Genomic DNA, 25,552 nt, shown 5'->3' with positions numbered 1-25,552 from the left:
TAGGAAAGGGATAAAACTGATAGCCCTAGAGTTGGGACTCTTAGAAGACCAATAAAAGACCAATAATTAGTAATGAAACTAATTCAGTTCATGAAAACAGCAAAAGAACACCACCAGCCCAAGGTAAGTGGGAGGGAAGAATGAATAAAGATAAAAGCAGAAGTCAACAAGTCAGGTAATAGGAAAGGGATAAAACTGATAGCCCTAGAGTTGGGACTCTTAAAAGACCAATAAAAGAGGCAAACTTCTAGCAAGACTAAGTAAGTAAAAAGAAAGAAAATGCAAATACGCGGGAGCAGATACAAGAAAGCGGACGTGATCCCAGATAGTGTGGAAGTAGAAATGCTGTATGGGAAAACCATATAATTCTGAAATGAACCAAAATGAGCACATCAGGCAGATGACAGGCATGAGGAGCCCGAGCAGGGATGACCTTGTGGCGGTGCAAAACCCAGGAGCCTTCTCCTCAAACACAGCTGGTTGGCCAGAGTGGGCTGTGCCCTGGCTGGGAATACATCCAGGGACCCCCTGCCAGGACCACCTCCTTAGGTCCCAGAACCCCCACCCTTCCCGGCCGGAGCCATCCCACCTCTGGGGGTCTTCCACACTTCACTCTCAGAACCAGAGAACTCAAATGGCAGAAGATAGAGCTTTGACCACACGTGCGTGGACCCTGCCTAAAGAGAAAAAAGAGCTGGAAGAACTTCAGGACGCAGAATAGGCCTCCAGTCATCTGCACCCCAACCAGCCGCCCCACTGGTCTGATCTGACTTTCTGTCTTTCAACATCCCTCAAGGGTCTGCGCCGGTGCCCTACCGATGGGGTCACTGGAGCTCGACATCTGATGGTGACCTCGTCCAGTCTCCTGGTTTTAAGCACTAACCAGTCCTAGTCTCCCAGCTTTATATCTCTAGCCTTGAACTCTAAACTCACATATTGAAGTCCAGGCCTGCCCCCTTCCCAATGAGCACGTCACGTCCTTGAAGACAGTAGCTTTGTTTTGCTCACTGCTGCGTCCCCAGCACCCAGGCCAGTGTCTGGAACATACTAGGTGCTCACGAAATATTTGTGGAATGAGTAAGTGAAGAGCACTCCAGTCCCTCCACCCAAGTTTCACTGAACACCTACTGTGTGCCAATTTCTGTGCAATGTCAAGGGCAGATGGACAAGCCTGGTCTTGTCGAAGAGGAACCACTAGTCAGGGGAGCCCCAGATGCCCATCCCAGCTGCAGACATGGCAGCTCACCTCTGCACTGCCCTGAGAGGGCAGGGAGCAAGCAAGAAGAGGGCTGGCTCAGTCCCGGGAATGTTGTCTGAGACTCTGATCCAAGAGCATCTTAAACAAAGCCTTGAGGACCCCGGGGTCCCCAGGGCTTGGCTGGTAAGCCATGAACCCTTTGTCTCCCTGGGAGCTCAAAGTGTATCTTGCAGGACCAGGACAAGTCTTGCAATGGAGGCACGGAAAGCCACCAGGTCAACAAAACCTGGACAGCTATGACCCTGGGGCCTTGATCTTTGCCCCCCCCAAAGTCTGCTCTTCCTGCAGAGGTGGGAGGAGCCTTCCTCCCTGTCTCCCTCCTTGATGTGAACTCTCTCCTTGGGAGGTAGCTCAGAAGCACGGGAAAGCAGTCTCGTCCTCTCCATTGTTCCCTCTTCTATCGAGTGCGCTGCGGTTTAAAAGGTAGAAACTTCCCTAAATTCTCCATTCTGTACCCACAGCCAAAGCCATGCAAATGCAAGGCAAAATCCAACAAAGTATTGATGGTTTTCAAGTCGGGGATGTAAGACATAGTTGCTACTAGCCTTCAGTTCATATCTGCTGGGTCCAAGGGATATATTTCTGTGTGTGCAAAGAATATACACCCAAAGGTGTGCACACACACACACATACGCATGCGAAATCAGCTGTAACAGAAGGACTTGAATTGCTCTGTGTGTTTTCTATCTAGTCTTCCCAATTGTCCTACAAAACCTCCTGCCTGCTGGGAACTTCTAAGCAGGAGAAAGGAATTGGGAAACGTAAAGAAAGCAGAGGAGTTCAGGGCAGGCCTCATAAAAACAGGTCTTTCTTGATGACAATTCACCCTGCCTGGTTCTTCCTCTCAGCAAGCTTGGCTCAGGCCCAGCTGTTGGCCATGGGGAGGAGGGGGTGATACCTGATTCGCAGGTTCTCTGGCTGGGGTGGCCCATCAAACACCGACAGGACGTCAAAGTCCTCCTCCAGGGCGAAGGACTGGAACACAAGCTGGATCCGATGCTGGTCCTCCGCTGTGATGGTCCACGTGCAGTTGGCGTAATTGGGGTAGCCATACGGGAACCCTGGGCTCTCAACGGTGCCATTGGGACCCTGCAGTTGGAACGTGCAGTTCTGGCCTGGGAGAGAGAAAGGGGGCTGTTCAGTACGGCCAGAAGAACTCTGAGAATCTCCCAGAGAGATGGGAGCAGTGTGTTAGAGGCGCATGAACCCCCTCTTCCAAGTGTTTCCTCTGGACCAGCCCACGCTCAGTGCAGAGGGAAGGAAGGTGGGTGACTGACACACTGAGTGCCAGCTTGCTTGTGCCGTGAGCTGTCCAGGTGATAAAATGGGCATCGTTGTACTCAAGCCTTAGAACAACCCTTGAGGTAGGAAACAATGCTGAGTTTGAACTAAAAGGCCAGCAGACCAGGTGGAACTTCCTCTTTACAACGTTAAATGCCAGACTGATGATGTCAAATTTTCTCCATTGTCCACGGCCTCCTGACCCTCCAGGCTCCTCTTCTCAGCCCCAGCCCCCTCCTCCCATCTCCACAGAGAATAAAAGTCATCAGTGGGGATTCCGTTGTCTTCCCAATTCCAAATCCGTCTAGCCCGCCCCACACGGTCTTCCTTCCTCTTGCAGATCCACTAGCCCTCCTGCAATCTAAACATATCCCTTCTATGTGCCCTTTGGATCCCATCCTTGCCTAATCTTCAAGAACCTTATATACGTTTCTCTCTTACGTACGTTCCAAGTGTTCAATCATTTCCTCTCCACTGGAACTTTCCCATTTTTAATGTGTTCAAGACTCTCCTTAAAAACCCAACTCCCCCCCCCAAAAAAAAAACCAACTCCCCATTCCACTTCTCTTCTCCCTCCAGCCTTGTCTCTCTCTTCCCCTTCTCAGCCAAAGTGTTAGAAAACACAACCTGTCTGTCCTTTCTGTCTCTATTTCCTTACTCCCAGCCCGTCAGTTCTGGCTTCTGGTCCTGTCAATCCACCCAAACAGGTCACCGATGGGTCCAGTGGATCTCGTTCAGCCCTCATTTTAACAGACCTCTCAGCTGCCTCTAACACTGTTGGCTCCTTTCTGGAATCACGCCTCCCAGGCCAGAGCATCTCAGACTATACACTGCACATGAGCAGCACCTGGGGACCTGGCTGGCATTTAGATTCCGATGTACAGCACCTGGGAGGGGCCAGAGAGCCTGCTTGTTTACCTGGTGCCCTGCAGATGCAATGATGCTTTGAGCAGCCTGGTCCCCGGCTTCCTCCCATACCGCTCACTCTCCATCCTTCCTCCCATGGCTCTTTCTCTGGCTCCTTTCCAGGCTCAGTGTTGGGGCCTCTCCTCCTCTCTGTCTGGTCTAGAGGACCTCCACTTGTGCACTGATGACTCACAACTTCACAGTCCAGGCCAGACCTCTCTCTGAGCTCCAGACCTGACACCTCCTTTGGGATGTTCAGGCTCGTGATGTCCTCCACCTACCCTTTCCTGACACTTTCCTCTCCTTCACAACCCCATGGACAACCGATCACCCTGTCTCTGTCTCTACTTCCCTCGACCCCACAGCGCCTCTCCCCCAGACTGCCATAAAAACTACCTCCTAACTGGTCAACTGTGTTTACCCTGGTCCTTGCCAACACTACAGCTGGAGGTGTCTTTTCAAAACAGAAATCTGATCAGGTGACCTCCCCTTTCCTCCACCGACATCAAACCTCCCATAGCTCATCATTGCTCTTCAGTAAGGAAAAATCACTTGTAGACCTATGAGGGTCTCTGCACGGTTTGGCCCTTAGTGACCTCTTACCCTTGTGTCCACTAGCTTTCCAGCCAAACCCCACCCTTCTAACGGACTTGAACAGACATTTTTCCAAAGAACATATATAAAAGGCCAACAGGTACATGAAAGGATGCTCAACATCACTAGTCATTACGGAAATGCCAATTAAAAACACAATGAGATATAACCTCATGCCTGTTAGAATGGCCATCATCAAAACGACAAGAGATAACAAGTGCTGGCAGGGATGTAGAGAAAATGGAACTCTTGTGCACTGTTGGTGGGATTGTAAATTGGGGCAGCCACTGCTGAAAACAGTATGGAGGATCCTCAAAAAATTAAGACTAGAACTATCACATGATCCAGCAATTCCACTTCTGGGAATATATTCAAATGTAACAAAAACACTAACTCGAAAAGATATCTGCGCCTCCACGTTCATAGAAGCATTACTTACAATAAACAAGACATGGAAACAACCTAAGTGTCCATCGATAGATGAATGGATAAATTAGTTGTGAGATACACACACACACACACAAACACACACACAAATATTATTCAGCCATAAAAAAAAAAGGAAATCTTACCATTTGCAACACCATGAATGGACCTCGAAGGCATTATGCTAAGTGAAATAAGTCAGAGAAAAAAAGATAAATACTGTATGATATCACTTATATGTGGAACCTGAACAAACAAACAAAAAAACCCAAAAAAACAAACTCATAGAAAAACAGATCAGACTTGTAGTTATCAGAGGCGGGGGGGCGGGGGGAGGGGAATTGGAGGAAGGTGGTCAAAAGGTACAAAATCCCACTTGTAAAATAAATAAGTACTAGTGATGTAACGCACATGATGACTATCGCGAACACTGTTGTGTGATATCCAGGTAAGTTGTTTGGAGAGTAGATCCTAAGAGTTCTCATCACAAAGAGAACATTTGTTCCTTTCTTCTTTTCTTTTTATTGTTTTTATATGAGATAATGGTGAAATAATGGTTGTTAGCTGAGCCTATTGTGGTAATCATTTCACAATATACAAAAATCAAACCAACATGCTGTATGTCTTAAATTTACACGGTGATATGTGTCACAGATGTATATCTGCCAGAAAAAAAACACCCCGCCCTTCTCAGTCCTTTGTACTGGCCACACTCTCACTGCACAGCCACAGGGCCTTTGGGTATGCTGTTCTCTCTTCCAGATGTCTAGTCAACTGTCTCTCCTTGACTAGTTCAAACCCCCTATTATATGCTCTCATGATACCATCACCTCTCCTTGGTAGCACTTATCACAGAAGCAAATGTCCATGCTTCCATGTGATTCATTCATAAGTATCTGTTTTCTTGCCAGGCTGTAAGCTCCATGAGAAGACAGACCATACTTGAGTTTTCCCGTCTTTGAATCCATAGCCCAAGCTCAGTACCAGACGCATGGTAAGTTTTCATTCATTTAATACAGTGCTTGTATTTAGTGAGTGTTTGGCTAGACACTCCTCTGAGAACTTCACATATATTAATTTGTTTAATCCTCACAACAGCCCTAGAAGGTGGATACTATTCATATCACCTCCATTTTACAGATGAAGAACTAAGGCAAAGAGAAATTGAGGAAGGGGTCCAAGCCACCCCGTTACTCAGAGATGGGATTCAAAAGTAAGCAGTCCACTTCAGATCCACCTTAACTATGATGCTGATAAACGGACTCAACACTAATTTTTTTAAAGCCCACTTTAGGGATTAACTGACAAGGACAGTTAATCTCTAAAATGACTTTAATATTGAAAAATCTCTTTTAACAGAAAAGAGGGATAACACAAAGTATCCCATTTAAAGAGGAAAAAAAAAGCTAAGGTCTTATGAATAAATGCTAAATGGGCATTTAATAAAATTAGACATGTAACCCTGATTGAAATAAGCATTTGGAAGTAGGAGAAAGAATATTTCCTTAGCATGATAGAGCAACCATTTTAAAACAATAACTTACATCCTACTTACGGTGAAATGCCTGATTAAGATCAGGAATGAGATAGAAATGCTACTATCACCTCTGAGGTTTCATGCTTTATTGGAAGAGCTAATCCATGCGATGCAAGAAAAAGAAAGGAGAAAGGAGCAAGCAGAATTATGGTTTGCAGATGATATATTAATATACCCAGAAAACCCAGGAGAATCAATTAGGAAGCTATTAGAACTAATAAGAAATTTCAGTAAAGTAGCCAAACACAAAATAAGTATACAAAATCAATGACATTTTCCATATGCAAGTGACAGATAAAAATATACAGAAAAAAGGTCTTATTTATGATAACTACAAAATGCGTATAATAAATGGAAATAAACTTAATAAGAAACAGGCAGTCACTGTATAAAAATAACATTTAGAGAAGGATAAAAAATTTGAATAATTGGAGAGACATATGTAATCTTGAGTGGAAGACAAACTTCTGAAAGGTTAATTTGGAATATTAACCTTTTGAAAAGTTAATTTATAAGCTTAGTGCAATTCTGATCAAAAGCCCAATAACCTGTTTTAAATTTGGTAAAAGCGTGCCTAAGTTTAACTGGAAGAAATAGACAGTCGCAGACAATGGATATTTTTTGAAAAGGTAGAAACTGTAGTATTCTCATTCTACAAGATACTAAACGGAATCACCGAATGATGCTTTGAAAATAGTGTGGAGGTGGCCCAAGGGTGGACAGGCAGAACATGACACAGTATTACAGCAATAGTTTTAAATAGACGTAAAAATTAAAATATATGTAAGCATTAAAAATCAGTGAGAAAAGAAAAACATTTTGCAAGGTCAACTAATTAACTGTTTGAGAAAAGAATTAAGTTATCTTGTCAATTCACACCATATACTAAACTAAGTTTTTTAAAAAGTCAAAAAATAGAAGAACATATACACAAATAATTATCTGACTGTGATTTTCTGAATGTAAAAGCTGTGGAAGAGGGCTTCCCTGGTGGCGCAGTGGTTGAGAGTCCGCCTGCCGATGCAGGGGACACGGGTTCGTGCCCCGGTCCGGGAAGATCCCACATGCCACGGAGCGGCTGGGCCCGTGAGCCATGGCCGCTGAGCCTGCGCGTCCGGAGCCTGTGGTCCGCAACAGGAGAGGCCACAACAGTGAGAGGCCCGCGTACCGCAAAAAAAAAAAAAAAAAAAAGCTGTGGAAGATACTACAAGACGGATAGTTTATACAGAAAGTATGTGTAGGTCAAAAATAGAAACAAAATCAAAAGGCACACAAAAAGGTTAGGTAGAAAAGTATCAATAAAACAGTTAATACAGAAAGAGCTATTAGTAACCAGTAGGAAAACAACAAGCACTATAATTAAAAAGCTGGACAGGGTCTTGAATAAGTTAGTTCCTAAAGGAAGACATAAATGGCTCAGAACCCAGAAAAAATATTCAACTACAGTAATAATGAAATAAAGCTCCTATCTCCACAACTTTTAGAGGAGCCTCCTGGTTCATGTTCCTGAATTTCACCCCACTGGCACTGGCACCAGATCTACTCAGCTCATGTCTCTGAAATCTGTCTGGTGATGTCATTGCACTATGTCATTCACTCACTCATTCATTCATTCCTCTAGGTTAGACCCTGTGATGGGCCTTGGGGCCTGGATCATAGACCCAGACATAAGCAAATACTTCCACATGGCCATACTGTGCTACAGGGCTGCACAGAATGATCCCGGAGTATAGACCCAACAGGGGTCACACCTTGAGGACCACCCTCATTCGTGTCCTGGTCAACCACTGATACCAACATTCACCACCATCCCCAGCACCCCATCTGTTGTGTGGGTCTGCAGTTTCTGATTCAGAACCTGGGTATGAACAGCATCTTGTGCTGCGGAGAAAGAAATCAGGGGGGCTCTAAACAGAGACCCTGGGAACACTTTCCGTGTACAGGACCAAGAAAGGTGATAGAGTAGGAGGCAGGAAGGCAGGCATAACGGTGGGAGGAGAACCAGAGTGCAGCTCCGTACAGAAGAAGGTGACTCAGGGCATTGAGCACCACAGGGAGGCTAAGGTGAGGGTCTGGGATGAGGTCACTCGGTTTGATGTCTAAATGGTCCCTCTGGAGGTAAGGATGCTGAGAGTGGGAGCTCTGTCCTGGTTCCTGTTGCATCCCCAGTGCCGAGAATTCAATAAGTACTTGCAGAATGGATGCATGAACTTCAGCAAAGACAGGTGGCAGGTGACACGGTGGACAGAGGCCAGATTGTAAATAAGTAAAGGCAAGATTGGCTGGTGAGAAGGGAGAGGCCATTATATTTTAAACAATAATGTATATATCTTCCTCCTTGCAGAAAATTTGGAAAACATAGGCAAGAATTAAAAAAAGAGGAAACACTACAATCTCGCCTTCCTCTCAGAGGCAACCGATGTTAATATTTTCTTTTTTTTCTAGATTTTTCCATGCATATTTCACATCGTGAGATAATATTATATATATAATTTTGTGGGCTCTTTTTTCAGTCAATTATTCTTCAGTTTTAAGTTGTAAAAGGCAATGTTACTTGTAATATACATGGCTATGCATACATGCAACACAAAGATGTATACGGACAAACGGGTCGCCAATCTCTCTCCCTTCTACCCACTCCAAAGCTACCAAAGTTAACCGGCAGGTAACTCTCTCCTCTCCAACCTTCTCATCTCTCATGCAAACAAAGACACATTCCGGGAGAATTTTTATTATTTTTTTTTTAAATGAAATCGTAGTTGCACTCACTTCTCTGCAACCTGCTTTCTCATTTAACACTACATTGGGGACACCTTCCAGGTCAGTAGAGCCATATCTAACTGATTTTTTATATAAATGTGTGATATTCCACAGCCTGGACGTATCTCAATGTATTCAACCGCTCCCCTGCTGATGGCCGTTCAGGTCATTTCTCGGTTTTCTTTTGCAACAATTCAGTAAACGTGACAACATGAACTCTCCCGCCCCAAGATACTGAACTCATAAACAGCATTTTAAATGGACGTGCCACATTCTAGTATACGGTTATACTAGAATTTACTCAACCATTCTCCTTCTGTCAAGCATTTAAATTGTTTCTGGATATTTTTTTCTGCTATAAGTAAGACCTGGTCTCTTAGTAAAGTCTGGTGACAGCATGCTGGTCAGTGCGGTGGAAAATGCTTTTCCATGGCCAGAGTCCCAGACCGAGTGTTCACTTAAGTGGTAACTGCATCCAGCTTTGGTTTCTGGGGGAGTGTGCTGTCCATAGGAGGCTGGCCGATCTCTGTGGCAGGCGCTGTTGGAGAGGGTTAGACAGGGCTGGAACCCCGACTCATTTGGAAGTCTCCCAGGAATCAAACGTTGGTTAGTGAGTTGAGAAAGTTATAACCCAGTATGGAGGTTCCTTAAAAAACTACAAATAGAACTACCATACGACCCAGCAATCCCACTACTGGGCATATACCCGGAGAAAACCATAATTCAAAAGGACACATGCACCCCAATGTTCACTGCAGCACTATTTACAATAGCCAGGTCATGGAAACAACCTAAATGCCCATCGACAGATGAAGGGATAAAGAAGATGCCCTCAATAATTTTAATTCCTCCCTTGAGGAACTATCTGATGAAATTCTGGGCTCATTTTCCACTGTGGTGTTTATTTTTTCTCACTGAGTTACATATTTACATCTTCTATGCATCACATGTGCTACACACACATTTGTAGTCGTTTTGGCCTTTTAATTCTATGATGACATACAAAGGTATCTAAATTTTATGTTCTTCAATATTCCATGAGTTCTTACTGTTTTTCTTATTAATTTGTGCTAACTCTTTAGAGAATCAGGATTTCACTCTTTTGTCATATTTGCTGAAAAGGTGGCTTTTCACCTGTTGTGTGCTTTTTGTTTCATTTAGTTTTTTCATGTAGAATGAAATGGTTGGTTTTTACAGGCAGCCATCTTTACCTGTCTTTTTCTTGGTAATATTTTTTTTCCTTTACTGACGTTTAGAAAGATTTCTCTCTGGCTTCTCATCCTACTCAACACAGCAGCCGAAGTCCTTGCCACATCTCAGAAGCCCTACTGAACGGACACTTCGCTGCCCCTGACCTTCTCTACTGTCATTCATCCCTTCATACCTGTGATGGGCCATGATACCTAAGCCCATCCCATGCCCACCTTGGGACCCTGCACTTGCTCGACCTCCAGCCCAGAAAGCTCTTCCCCAAGAGCTGTGTGACCCGATCCCTCACTTCCTTCAGCCTGAGTCAAGTAACATCACCTCACAGCCCATGAAATCCAAGCCTCCCTCCTCTCACGCCAGCCCTCCAGGTTCCTGCTTTATTTTTTCCACAGCACTGAGCATCCTCTGACATCTATTTTCTTGTTTATTTTCAGTGCCCCCCTACCCCGATAGAATGCCATCTCCATAAAAGCAGGGGAGCTATTTTGTTTCTACTCTCTCTCCAGCTCCCAGACCTGTACCTGGCACACAGCAGACGCTCCCACAAGAGTTGTTGGTTGAATGAATGATTCATGCATATTCACTGCCTACCCAGCTCTCTGTGCTTGGAATGCTCTCTCTCTAGTTCCCTCACCCAGCTAACTCCAGGAACACTAAGACTGGTTACCTCCTCCAGGGAGCCCTCTTGGAACCCTCGAGATAAATGGCAAGTATTCTTCCTTTGTTTGCTCATCCTTAGCGAATGAATTAGTGAACCAGTGAATATCACTGCTTTCACCAATGGTGACATAATGATATGTTTATGTGGCTTCTCTAGCCGTAGACTCTTTGAGATTTCATTCATAGTTTTATCTCTAGCACCTAGCTCAATACTTGCCCATAGTAGTCACTCCATAGATATTTTTGGAATGAATGGATGAGTGAAATGAATAATACCCAGAAGACAACTACCAACCTACCATTTGTGTATGTATGGCGTATTCTGAAGGTGGCTTCGTGAAAAGGTTAAAAGCTTGGGTTTGGGAAACAAAAAGCCTTCGGTTCAAATTTCAGTTTTGCCACTTAATACTGTGTGGGCAATTTATGTAAACTCTTTAAACTCTCATTTCAACATCTTTAAAATTAACAACCACTTCTCGGATGGTTGTACAGATTAATGTGATAATATCTTCTAAATTGCTAAATACTCAGTATAGTACCTGACACACTATAAGTAATAAACACCAGCTAATCCTTCAGTAAAGGTTTGTACTGTTCTTTATATAGGTCTCAGTCACATCTTGTTAAGGTTATTCCTAGACGTTTTATGCCCTTTTTCTTGCTCTAGTGAATGACATTTTTTCCCATTATTTTTTTTCTAGCTGGTTATTACTGATATACAGAAAACCTATTGATTTTTATATAGTCATCTGGCATCCAACTGGGTCTCTGAACTCTTATTAATTCTAAAGATTTCTCAGTTGATTCCCTTGGGTGTTTTAGGTATACAATCATGTCTACAAATAATGATAATTTTGAGGAGATAACTCTTTTGAGAAGTTTGGCAGGAAAATTCAATCCAATTCTGCAAATACTTATTGACTGATATGGTCAGTTTTGGACAAACTTAGTTGGAGAAGCCTGTGGGACATCCAGACAGAGACGGCCAGAAAGCAATTAGGACCGTAGACTGGAATGCGGGAGTGCAATCTGGGTTGGAGAGATGGATTTGTGGAAACCATGCAGTTAATGAGACTGCCCTAAGAGGAAACACAGAGGAGTGTGGCAGATGCCAGGTAAGCCATGCCCACCAGACATCTCACCTGCACACAGGCAGCCCACTGTATATCTCACTTCTACAATGGGTCTCTGGCTTATCTCTGTGCCTGTCTTCTGCAGGGGCACCTTGTCTGGACAGGTGGGAGAAGCAGGGGCCAAACAGTATCTTTGGCCTCTGCAGTCACCCTTTAGTTGTGAACCAGAAGCCAGGGTCATAGAGATGCTGGCACTGGGCCTCATCTTAGCCCCTCTCTCCTGCACATTATGCTGGTCACACCAAATAGCTCATCATCTACAAACACCCCACGATCTTTCAGGCTGTACAATGCTTGGCCCATTGCCTGGAACGCCTTTCCCTTACCTTCTCGACCTAGGAAACCTTACTCACTGTTCCAGATTCAGTTCACACAGCACCTCCTCTGAGGAGCCTCCCCTCGTTTCCTGGGCAGTGACTAAGTTTTCTCTCTCTCTTTCTCCCTCTCTCTCTCTGTCACTGCAACAGCCATCCACCAAATTCCATGCCTCTTCCCTCCCAATCTATCTCTTTCAAAAGAACAAACATACAAACAAAAATTGGCCTGCCATTCTTGCTTAAAAATCATCAATGGCTCCTCTGGGAAAAGCGCACAGTCCTAAACGTGGCACACGAGACGCCCCCTTGAGCCACCCACTGCTTCTCTCCCAGGCTTTGCTTCTTGCCACTCTTTGCCTTAAGTGACACTCCAGCCCAAGCCAGGCTCTCTCTGTTTGGTTCCTTTGATGCTCTGTGCTCTTTTGCTCCCTCTGTCTTCAAACTTGCTGTTCCCTCTGATTGAAGCATCCTTTCTTCATCCTCTGATCTTGCCAACTCCTATTCATCTCTTAGGTCTCAACTGAAACTTCAGCACCCCCAGGAGACCTTACTGACCACTGCACTAAGGTGTACTCCCCTCACCCCAACGTACACCCAAGCACACACCTCGCTGTGTGTCCCCACAGAGCCCTGCACCTCTGTCGTCACTCACAGCACACATCATGGCATCGCTTATTGTCTGTGTTCCCTGGGAGACGTGGATTCTGTCACATTCACACTGATCTGCGGCACCCAGCACGTTGCTTGGACAACAGGTGCCCCGTAGAGATCTGCATAATGGCTGCACCTTGCACGCAACTCTACTGGGTCACGCATCCTACTGAACTGCAGACCCAGAGCTCCTCCAGGGTGGTACTCCTCCCTGTAACCTTAGTGCCCAGTGCCTGGTATATGTTGTAGATGTGCACACAGTGTTGGATGAGAGAATTATCACAGGTATTTCTAATGAAGACATGCATTGATTTTTCTTCCCTAGAAGTCTTAACAATCCGAGAAATTTCCATGAATGTGTCCAGGGTTTCTCAGCTCGGCACCATGGACGTTTGGGGCAGGACAGTTCTTTGTTGGGAGGGCTGTCCTGTGCATTAGGACGTTTAGCAGCATCCCAGGCCTCTACCCCTGGGCGCCGAGTAGCACCTCTCAGTTGTGACAACCAAAAACGTCTTCAGACATTGCCAAATGTTCACTAAGAAGGAAAGTCACATATACATAAGAACCTAGCCTCCCACCTTTTCTCATTCATTTTAGGGGACTTGCAGGCCAAAGAAGCCCACCCACGGACCTCCAGGACCAGGGGTTCTTCACCTTTGTTGTGCCGCGGCCCCCTTTGGCAGCCCGGTGAAGCCGTCTCAAATGATCTTTTTAAATGCATACAACAAAATACATAGAATTACAAAGGAAGCCAATTATACTGAAATATAGTTTTCAGAATATTTCCAAAGTTTGTCATATAGTATTATAGATGTTCCTTTATTAATGCATTAGGAACAAGATCTAGCAGTGGGCCTGAAAAATACTGTAGTTCAAAGCACAAATGTTCTTTCTAGATAGCTGCAACTACTGTAATGTTCTATGAAAACACCTGTGATCTTTTCAGCGACAAATTCACAGGTACTGCTAGTACTGCTGTACTTTGTTGCTTATATTCATGATTAATAGAGATGCTAGGTTTCAGTAGAAGATTAGTGAAAATAAAGATGCCACTTTCTCCATCCAAGTTAGAGATGCCCTGGATTCTACCCAGAACCTCAGAGGTCCAAGCCAAGTTCAAGCTTTCATTCAGCAAGTCTGGGGAGGGCTGCTCAGTTCCAGGCTCTATGGATGTGGGCGTGGGTGTGTGCGGGTCTCGGGGGGTGGGATTGGGGGTTGGGAAACGGGAGGGGTGGATTGTGTATAATACATCCATGCCCTCAAGGAGTTCACAGTGGAGTATAGAAGACAGAAAGACACGGCCCATCTTACTAACCGTGTCTCCACTTGCTGAGTGGTTTGAGGACACCTCACTGTTGGATCCCAGGGGCACAGCAGAAGCACGTACATACACACCCAGAAAGATGGGTGCTTTGGGGCAGGTCTAAGAAGGGGACCAACATGTATCCACGTGCTTCCCTAACATCATCCCCCTGAATTTAGCAATGACCCTTTGAAATGGCTGTCATGCCCCCACCTCCACCACTTTATAGGCGAAGAAGCAAAGCTCCTCAAGGCTTAAGAACGTGCTCAAGGTCAAACACGTAGCAGCGGAAGAGCTGGGATTCAAACACAGATCTGTGTGAAAGCAAAGCTCAGGCCCCTCCCTCTGCCAGGCTACAAGATTCACACACCGCCTGGGGACACACTTCCAAAGCTAGGGTGCTGTTTCCACTCTGCACCCAGCTCTAGCGGCAAAGCCTGGGATTTATTGAAAAGAGCTTAGCACGGTTGCTGTGCCGCAGGGACAAGGAAACAAAGCAGGGTCTCCTTCTTCCTCTCAAGCTGGGGATGCATGCAGCAAAGGCACAAAACAATGCCTAACAGACGGGGTAAGGCAGCAAACCTGTCCCTGTGCCACGTCCAATTGCTCTGTGGGAATAATCCCGTGCTGTTCAGCTTCCTAATTCTAACTCCAGGCTCTCTGATTCTCCAGGACATGCTGAACACAGAAGCCACCACAGTGGACCAAATATGATTTTCCCTGCCTGGCGATACAGATGCAGCTCTTTTGTCATCATTTTGAGCCAGTACCAGCCAAGGGTTGTTTATCATGTTGACAGGGAATCCTGGACCAGCAGAGGTATCTTCGCGTTGCTGATGGCAGAGCTTCTCACTCTTTGGGTTGTGCTGCATCCCTGGATCAGCACCAAGAGAAGAGGCCAGGTGTGTCTGGGAACAGGTGCCTCTGCCGGGCTGGTCGTGCTCCTGGCTGGGTCTTTCAGAGCAAATACAGGGAGATATCACTGAGTTCTCCTCAGCTGAGAAGACACTTGAGCTGCGGCTTTGGTTCAAGGGACGGGGCTGAGTACAGGGAATGACACACAGAAGTTCAGGTCTTAGCAAATTCATTCATTTATTCATTTAAAAACCAGTACTGAGCACTCACTATGTCCCAGGCAATATCCCTGTCCTTATGGACTTAGTCTAATGATAATAATCATTAAACACTGTTTCCTCTGCCAAGGGCTGTCTTAGGTACTTTACATCTAATAACTCATTCCATCCCCACAACTGTATTAGACAGGTACTATTATGATTCCCATATCACAGGCAAGAAAACTGAGGCCCAGGAAGGTTAAGTAACCTGCCCAAGGTCAGACAGCTGCTAAATGGTGGAAACAGGATTCAACCCCAGGCAATCTTGTGTCATATCCTGTCTTCTTAACCACTACTCCATGGATGGGTGGATTGATTTGGGGGGGTGAGGGGAGTGGCTAGATGCCAACTTGGCCAATGTGATAAGCCATTTCTCTTTCTAGACCGCTCTGATAGACAAAGAATGTTGCCTTGGGGAGCCCTTTTCTTAAGTATCAATCATCTCAGCTCAAACTCCTAGGCTTCTGCCCTATTGCCTGCCTTTTGGGGGTTAAGCCCACTGTGGTGAGGCTCAGTGTGGCATCAGAAGAGAGGACACATGGGAAATTCTGTACACATTGGACTTCCCAGAAGGAAGAAAACATAACTTAGGAAATGGGAGTGAATTGTCAAAAGCAAGCCTGCGCTGTGAAATTGAGAAACCAAGCTTATGTCTCTGTCTCTACCACCAGGGCACCTCATGATGGCAAGGACCACATCTATTCACTATTAAATCTCCAGCACAGAATTTGGCATTTCATAGACACTCAGTTCATATTTGTTGAGTAAATAGATTAGCTTGTCCAGTTGTCATCTGTGCTTCTTTTGTTTTGTTTTGCTTTTCATTTGTTTCTTTATCCATCAAAAGCTCATGGCTGCTATTTCTTCTAATACACACACCCATGGTGTAACTGGCCTCATCTCTAAGGGACAGAGGTAACTTCAAGCCCTTTGGTCTCATGTGACCCAGATGTGAAAATTAATTTTAAAATGGGGGGGGGAACCTAACATGGTGAAATGGGAAGAATCTGAAAACCTGCGTTCTTAATTCTGCTTTGCCACTTCATAGCAAGGAATATGGTCAAGTCCCTTAGTCACTAAGGCTCCAACCCCTCCATCCTATAAAGGGGGTCTCAAGGTCACCTTCACGTAGATGCCCTGGGTCAGGTGACCCAAGTGAAAGGTTGGTGCTGCCTGGAGCAGAAGAGACCTATCCATGGTCCTGAACCATTAATGTCCTCAGGGTCTGCTGCTTCTCCTGACCTTGGGCCACTGAGATGCCTGTCCAACCTCTCCCAGGATTTCTGCCCAAGATGAGAAAGGAAGAAAGGAGTTGGTGAGATGAAGAAGCAGAGGGAGAGAGGGACAGCTGGGGTAAGGGGCTGACGGGGCAGAGGTGAGGGCAGAGAGCACTGGGGCTCCACTCAGGTCCTGAATGCCTGACACAACGTCCTTCCAGCCTTAGGCCAGACAGAGCCAGAGGCCACACTAGAGATGGTCTGCCACAGGAGGCCTCGGGTGAGGGAAAGGGGGGTGGTCCCTTAGGAGTGTGTTCCTGAGATGTTCCTAACACTTAATCCTCAGCAACCAATAAGTAGGACAGGTGGGAGACTACGCCTCTGGAGATGAGGGGTGGGGAGCCTTGAGCTACAGAGTAAGAAACAAAATCAGACATCCTAAGCCAGAGTAGGGGAAGGTGTGACATGTGGTCACCAGCAGTTGGGTACAGCCTCTTCTTCCTCTGTAGATGGCCTACCCCCCTCATTCCTCTGGCAGCTTCAGAATGGACATCTGCTGGGGATCCAAAAGGCTCGCTCATGGAGAATTTCGCAGCAGACTTTCCGTTAAATTAGGCTTTCAAAGGTCATCTGTAATTTCATTTTGTTTTTTCCCACTCTTCAGCAGATGTCCTGTTCTTTGTACATGCTAAGGAAAGGCCTTTGTGTTTTGATGCCCCCAACTGCACATTTGAATTTTATATGAGCTCTGTTTGGTGATTTGAAAATTGTTCCTATCCGAGAGCTTAAGTCAGCCCTCTCTATTCAAGAAAATTAGCGATGGGTTAGTTCTGGCCTGGCGCAGCTTGGACCAGCCTAGATGCCAGTAAAAATTCATTCATTCAACCAATACTCACTGTGCTTCTACCATCTGCCAGGCACAGGGTGGACACAATCTCTGTTCTCATAGAGATTCCCTGCCTTACTCACCCCTCCCCAACCATGCTTGCTTCCTTCCTGTTCCTCCCACAAGCTGCCATGCCTTTGCTTTTATTTCTTCTTGCAGAGTTCTTTACCCCAGATAGGGCAAACCCCTTCTCTTCCTTTAAGTCGTTGCTCAACATTCGCTTCTCAATGAGTCTACCCTGACTACTCTTTAGAAATTCATATCCCACTTCCCCACGTCCATCCCTAGCACCTCCAAGCTCCCTCACCTGTTCATATCATCTTTCTCCCATAGCATGTATCACTCTGCACCATCCTACTAGCTTACTTACATGCTGTGTTTATTGCTTATTGTCTATTTCGTCTTGCTAGAACATACACTTCACAAGAGCAAAGTCCCTGTTTTATTCACTGAGGCATCCTAAGTGCCTAGAACAGTGCCTGGCACAGAGTAAGGCAACGGATGTTCAGTGAACGAATGAACTGCGATCCGTGCACTCACAAAGGTACGGCTCATATAAACCCAACTCCCTGAAGGCTCAGGAAGCCAGACCAGCTGGTGCGGCTCTGTCTGGGGTGGAAGAGCCCACAGACCCAGCCCACAGTGGAATCAGAGCTGGCGATGGGATGCCATTGGCCTCCCAGGGGCCACTGCCCACTGCCGCCACGGTCACCTCCCCACCAGACTGAGCTCCTTGAGGGCAGAGAGCACAGTCTGCCTTTCTCGCCAACACATGCTTGAGGGCCCAGCCCAGGGCTGCCAAAGGAAGCAAATGTCAGTAAGCACCAGGTTGAAGGAATTTCAGCCATCGTTTATCAAGCACTGACCATGTGCCCCACACAATGCTGAGCTCCTTACTCACATTATTTCTTTCAAACCTCACCACATACCAGAGAGGTGGGTCTTATTTTTTACCTTGTTTAGCAAATGAGGTTTAGGTTAAGTAACTCACCCAAGTTCACATATACAGTAATAGATGATTAAGCGGGTTTTCAAACACAGGTTTGTCTGATTCCTGAGGTTGAGATCTGAAAGTATATGCTCTACCACTGCACTGGGATGAAAGAGAGGGAGAGAGAGAGAGAATGAGGAAGGGAGAGAGGGATGGAAGGAGGAAGGAAAGAAGAGGGAAAGATGGTGGGGCAGGCCATATGCCATATGCAGCATGGAAGTCTAAAAGAGCTGACCAGAGCTAAGGAGTGGCTGGACACGACTCCATTACAGCCCTGTACCCTGCCCCCACCCCAGAGGAAGTACGGAGATGACACACCTTGTCCTAGAAGAGACTTTATTTTAATTAATTCTTTTATATCTTCTCTCTGTTTCTCTGAGCTTGAATAAACTGAGGGAGAAATATATCTGAGTGGGAGACAGATAATGTAAAAATTGTGTCAGGGAGTAATAGAGAAATGTACTTCCTCTTAAAATCTCTATAAAAGGGGGCTTCCCTGGTCACGCAGTGGGCGTGAGTCCACCTGCCGATGCGGGGACGCAGGTTCGTGCCCCGGTCCGGGAAGATCCCACATGCTGCAGAGCGGCTGGGCCCGTAAGCCATGGCCACTAAGCCTGCACGTCTGGAGCCTGTGCTCCGCAATGGGAGAGGTCACAACAGTGAGAGGTCCGCGTACCACCAAAAAAAAAAAAAAAAAAATCTCTATAAAAGGAAATCACAGCTCCACTGTTGGTCCTCACCCATACACATGCAAACCATGATGAGGCTGGTCACGTGGAAGCATCTGATTCAGAACCCACCCCAGTGACCTCAGACTTCTGCTTAGAAGACATGGCTATGGCTGTTTCCCCAGATGCCCAGTGCCGGCCTTAGAGGTCTTCATTCACCCGGGGCCTCCTCCAACCTGGTCAGCCACAGCCCCGGCCTATATACCTGCCTGCTGTCCCAGTCGCATCCATGCTCCAGTGAAATCCCCATCCACAGACACACAGCACCTGAGGTCACTCAAAGAGTGTCCCGGAGGCCTGCTCTGCAGAGTTCTGTGGATGAGAGTCCTGGAGACAGTTTAGGGCCTCCAGAAATCCTGCCAGTGCTGTATCCCTTCTCCTGTGGACACATGAAAATGGTATCAGGAATTTCCAGGGCCATCAGCTGGGTGGCCTTGATAAAGATCAAAATTGTATGTTGAATGAGTGGATCGGCCTTCTAATAGAATCTGTAAGGCCCCTAGGAGATTCTGGAGGCCCCTGTCTGTAGGTAGGGGCCTCTAGAATCTACTTGGCCCCAGTGCTGGGGATTTGTGGCAGGAAACACACGGGCCTATGCAAAGAACAGGAGTCAAGCCAATTCAATGGATATTTACTAGCGCCTTATCCGAGACAGCCCGACCCTTCCCTGACATGCTCTCGGTTGAGTGGCAGCTGGCAAGCAGATGTGTAACAGGGAAGGACAGAGAATTTATAGAAAGGAGAAAGAGAGGGACCTGGAGGTGGAGGCGGAAGCCAGCTTTGTCCTTACTGCTGTGAGCTAAGTTCTGCTCTGGCGGGCCCACCCCTTAGCTCCAGTCTCTCAGCAGAGGCTGGAGAACCTGTTCGGCCCCTGTTTCCTGTACCCTCCTGGTGACAGACACTTTCCTGCGGATTCTTAGGATCTAGAGGTACCCACCTCCTTGTGCCTCCCAAGAGGAACGTGTGACTCTGATCACGCGTGACTAGAAAGAAACCAGAAGTGTCACATCGATTGGGGGTGGCGGAGCTGAGACCCAGGACCTCTGACCCCTGACAGATCCCACCAATACAACATCCTCTCAAGACACATCTGTCCCTGAAAAAGCTAAGAGCACATGTTCACCTGCAGTATGAAGACCATGCACACTGCACTTGGTCAGGAAAAGCAGAGACACTCGTGTATTCAACCATCATATGCCCCGTGATCAACTGCTGGGTGGGAGAGCATTTACTGTGGCACAGGGTGGCCTTTACAGGAGAAAGGTCCTGGTGCCCCCACACCCCTTACAGTCCAGTGGCCTTTGCTGGGGGCAGCGGGGGAGGGTGCCTGGAAGAGGTGCCATTAAAAAGAGGCTTAAGGAATGACATCAGCCAGACGGCAAACTAAGAAGCTCTGGACTTCACTTCCCCACAGAGATGCCAACTTAACAGCATGTGACCCAAAAACTCTTTATGAGAATTCCAGGAACCTGTTAAGAAGTCACAGTACCCCAGGCAAGTTCAAATTCAAGAACAGTCACATTGAAACAGGTGAGAAAAGCCATTTCACACCAACCACAACAGCCCCAAGCCAGCATAGCTAAGCAAGACTAAGATGAATAGCCCGACCAGCAGCTTTTCCCTTGGGAGGAAAGAGAAGAAGGGAACATAAGCCCAATGCTCCAGACTTTCAAAGAACTGCCCGAGGAGCTGGTTTCTGTCTTGTTTGACATGTAGTGCAGACAGGGAATCAGCATACTTTAGGTGCCTGGGAGCCACAGGGAACAAGAGAGCTTGGTACTTGTTGCAGCACCAGGGAAACTGCAGAGACACAGACAGATACCAGAGGGAGCAAGAAATTACAAGCTCTTGCAAAAGAAAATGGCAAGCCTCTCTGAGAAGCTACAGGAAAAAGCCCAGAGAAGACACATCCCTGGAGGTTTGAGTTGCCTCCAGAGGCTCTAGCCAGGCTAGTTGGAGGTCTTCCCCTGCATGAAGCCAGTCCATAAAGATGAGGATAGGTGACTATTTTTTCAAATCACAGCAAAAAATAAACAGGCACATGGAGAAACAGGGAAACACGGCTCAGTCAAAGGAACAAAATAAATCTCCAGAAACTGAGCTTGAAGAAGTGGAGCTCCATGTACTACTGACAAAGAATTCAAAATAATCTTCTTAAAGAAGTCCAATGCACTACAAGAGAACACAGATAGGCAACTAAACGAACTCAGGAAAATGATGCATGAATAAAATAATATCAGCAAAGAGACAGAAAGTATTTTTTTAAAAAAGAACCAAAATTTCTGTAGTAAGAAGCTAAAGAATACAATAACTGAATTGAAAAATATACTAGAGGGTTTCAACAACAGACTTGGTCAAGCAGAAGAAATAATCAGTGAACTCAAAGACAGGTCATTTGCAATTATCAAGTCAGAGGAACAAAAAAGAAAAAAATAAAGTGAAGAAGGCTGAAGGGACTTCGGGGACATCATCAACTGGACCAATATATGCATTATAGAAGTCCTAGAAGGAGAAGAGAGAAAGGGGGCAGGCAGCTTATTTGAAGAAATAATGGCTACAAATTCCCAACTCTGAGGAAGGAGATGGACATCCAAATTCAAGAAGCTCAAAAGACTCCAACTAGAATGAACCCAAAAAGGCCCACACTGAGATAGATTATAATCAAATTGTCAAAAGTCAAAGACAAAGAAAGAGAAAATCTTGAAAGCAACAAGACAAAAATCAACTTGTCACATACAATGGAGCTCATAAGATTATCAGTGGATTTCTCAGCAGAAACTTTGCAGGCCGGAAAGGAGTGGGAAGGTATAATCGAGGTGCTGAAAGAAAAAAAAAAACCTGCCAACTAAGAATACTATATCTGACAGAACTGTCTTTCAAAAATGAAGAAGAAATAAGAACCTTCCCAGATTAAAAAAAAAAAAAAAGCTGAAGGAGATCATCACCACTGCCTTACAAAAATTGCTAAAGGGAGTACTTCAGGTTGAAATGAAAGGACACTACACAGTAAATACACACACAAAAAGGACAATACAAAGCAACACTACACAGCAGTGCAAAATTATAAAGCTCCAGACAAAGGTAAATATATAGAAAGTAAAGAATCCTGTAATATTGTAGTGGTGGTACAAAAATTCACTTTAAATTCTGGTATAGAATTTAAAAGATAAACATTAAAAAACTAAGTTAATGGATACAAAATGTAAATAAATATAAATTGTGACATTGATAACATAAAGTTGAAGAGAGAGATGTAAAGCAGTAGAGTTTTTGTATGTGACTGAAGTTAAGTTGTTATCAGTTTAAAATAAATTGTATTAACTATAAGATATTTTATGTTATCCCCATGGTAACTACCTACAAAAGATTCACAAAAGAAAATGAGAAAGGAATGAAAGCATATCACTGCAAATGAATTAATGAAACACAAAGAAGGCAGTAAGAGAGGAAAAGAGGGACAAAATAACTGCAGGACATACAGAAAACAATTAACAAAATGGTAACAGTAAGTCCTTCTCTATCAGCAATTACTTTAAATGTAAATGGATTAGACTCTCCAATCAAAAGATACAGAGTGGCTGAGAAGAAAACAAGATCCAACTATATGCTGTCTAGGAGACTCACTTTAGATATAAAGACACACATATGCTGAAAATGAAACTATGGAAAAAGATATTCTATGCAAATGGTAACCAAAAAGAGCAGAAGTGACCATACTTATATCAGACAAAATAACCTTTAAGTGAAAGACTGTCACAAGACACACAAAAAAGGATATTATATAATGATAAAAGGGTCAATTCACCAGGAAGATATAATAATTATAAATATATATGCACCTACCAGCAGAGCACCCAAATACATGAAACAAACATTGAAAGAAGTGAAGGGAGAAATAGACAGTAATACAATAATAGTAGGAGATTTCAATACCTCACTTTCAATAAAGGATAGATCAACCAGAAAGAAGTTCAATAAGGAAAGTGTTCAATTACAACACTATAGACCAGTTAAGCCTAACAAACATATACTGAACACCACACCCAACAACAGCAGAATAAATATTCTTTGCAAGCACACACAGAACATTCTCCAGAATAGATCACGTTAGGCACAAAACAAGTCTTAACAAATTTAAGAAAACTGAAATCATACTGAGTACCTTTTCTGGCCACAGTGAAATGAAACTAGAAACCAACAGCAAGAGGAAAACTGGAAAATTCACAAATGTATGGAAATTAAACAACACACCACTGAACAAACAACGGGTCAAAGAAGAATCACAAGGAAAGTTAGAAAGCATCTTGAAACAAATGAGAATGAAAACACAACACATCAAAACTATGGGATGCAGCAAAAGCAGTATTAAGATGAGAGGGAAGTTTTTAGGAGTAAATGACTGTGTTAAAAAAGAAGATGTCAAATCAACAAAATAACTTATATCCCAAGGCAATAGAAAAAGAATAACAGTTAAACTCAAGGTTAGCAGAAGGAGGAAATAATAAAGATTAAAACAAAATTAAACAAAATAGGAAATAGAAAAACAACAGAAAAAATTGACAAAACTAAGAGGTTTTTTTTGAAAAGGTCAGCAAAATTGTCAAACCTTTAGCTAGACTAAGAAAAAAGGGAGAAGACTCAAATAATATAAATCAGAAATGAAAGAGTAGACATTACAACTGATGCCACAGAAATAAAAAGGATCATAAGAAACTTCTATTAACAATTATATGTCAGCAAATTGGGTAACCTAGGAAAAAAAGGAATAAATTTCTAGAAACATACAGCTACCAAGACTGAATCATAAAGAAGTAAAAAGTCTAAACAGACCTATAACTAGTAAGGAGGTTGAATCAGTAATCAACAAACCTCTCAACAAAGAAAAGCCCAGACCCAGTGGCTTCACTGGAGAATTCTACCAAACACTCTTATCTACCAAATAAGAATTAACACCAGTCCTCCTCAAATTCTTCCAAAAAGAAGAGGGAATACTTCCAAACTCATTTTATGAGGCCCTATTATGATTTTGATCCAATATAAAAATCAGACAAATATACTACAGGAAAACTATAGACCTATATTCTTGCTAAATATTGATGCAAAAATGCTCAACAAAATACTAGCAAGCTGAATTCAACAACACATTAAAAGGTTTATATATCATGACCAAGTGGGAGTTATTTCTGGAAAACAAGGATGGTTGAACATGCAAAAATTGATCAAGGTAATACACCACATTAAGAGAACAAAGGTTAAAAAAAACCTGATCATCTCAATTAATGCAGAAAAAGCACTGACAAAATTCAATATTTCATAATAAAAACACACACATAACTAGGACTACATCAACACAATAAAAGGCATATATGAAAAACCCACAGCTAACATCGTACTCAATGGAGAAAAACTGAAAGCTTTCCCTCCAAGATCAGGAACAAGGCAAGGTACCCTCTCTTACCAGTTCCATTCAACGTAGTACTGGAAATCCTAGCCAGAGCAATTAGGCAAGAAAATGAAATAAAAGGCATCCAAATTGGAAAGGAAGAAGTAAAATTATCTCTGTTCACAGATGACATAATCTTATATGTACCAAAGCCTAAAGCCTAAAGCCTTCAAACACACACAAACACACACACACACACACACACACACAAGTTAGAACTAATAAATTCAGCAAAGTTGCAGGATACAAAATCAACACACGAAAATTAATTGTGTTTCTATACATTAAAAATAACAATTCAAAAAGGAAATTAAGAAAATAATTTCATTTACAATAACTCCATAAAATAAAATACTTAGGAATACACTTAACCAAAGAGGCAAAAGACTTACACGTTGAAAACTATAAAACATTGCTGAAAGAAATTAAAGAAAACACAATAAACAGAAAGACATCCTATGTTCATGAATTAGAAGACTTAATATTGTTAAAATGGCCACACTACTCAAAGCAATCCACAGATTCAATTCAATTCAATTCAAAATCCCAGTGTTTGTTTTTGTTTTTGTTTTTGCCAAAAATAGGGGGAAAAATCCTTAAACATATAGTATCTCAAAGGACTCCAAATACCCGCCCCCAAAATTGTGAGAAGTAAAAATAAAACTGGAAGTTTCACATCTCCTGATTTCAAACCTATTTCAAAGTTACAGTACTCAAATCAGTATGGTACTAGCATAAAGGCAGACATACAGACCAATGGAATAGAATAGGGAGCCCAAAAATCAACCCTCACATATACAGTCAAATGATTTTCAACAGGGGTGCCAAGGATACACAATGGGGAAAGGATAGTCTCTTCGACAAAAGGATGCTGGGAAAACTGGATATCCTCATGTAAAAGATGATTTTGGACCCTAACCTTACACCATATACAAAAATTAACTCAATATGAATTAAAGATATAATGTAAGACCTGAAACTATAAAACTCCCAGAAGAAAATGCAGGGGAAAAGCTTTATGACACTGGATTTGGCTGTGATTTACTGGACATAACAAAAGCAAAAATAGACAAATGGGACAACATCAAATGTTAAAACTTCTGAACACCAAGGAAAACAATCAACAGAGTGAAATAG

General features: G+C 44.0%; 1 protein-coding gene across 6 annotated transcripts in view; it reads right to left on the bottom strand.

The window, feature by feature from the left end:
• The window catches only part of CSMD2 (CUB and Sushi multiple domains 2), a 671,005-nt gene that overhangs the window by 606,248 nt on the left and 39,205 nt on the right, over window positions 1-25,552 (bottom strand). For all 6 annotated transcript variants that reach the window (XM_060308114.1, XM_030870139.2, XM_060308126.1 and 3 more), the window contains exon 2: window positions 2,157-2,373. In XM_060308114.1, the coding sequence (XP_060164097.1) occupies window positions 2,157-2,373 (217 nt within the window). The remainder of the gene's footprint in view (window positions 1-2,156; window positions 2,374-25,552) is intronic.

Source organism: Globicephala melas, chromosome 1 (genome assembly GCF_963455315.2).
Source record: "Globicephala melas chromosome 1, mGloMel1.2, whole genome shotgun sequence".
Lineage (NCBI taxonomy): Eukaryota > Metazoa > Chordata > Mammalia > Artiodactyla > Delphinidae > Globicephala > Globicephala melas.
Note: the sequence above shows the minus strand (reverse complement) of the source record. Positions and strands in the feature narration are given on the sequence as shown.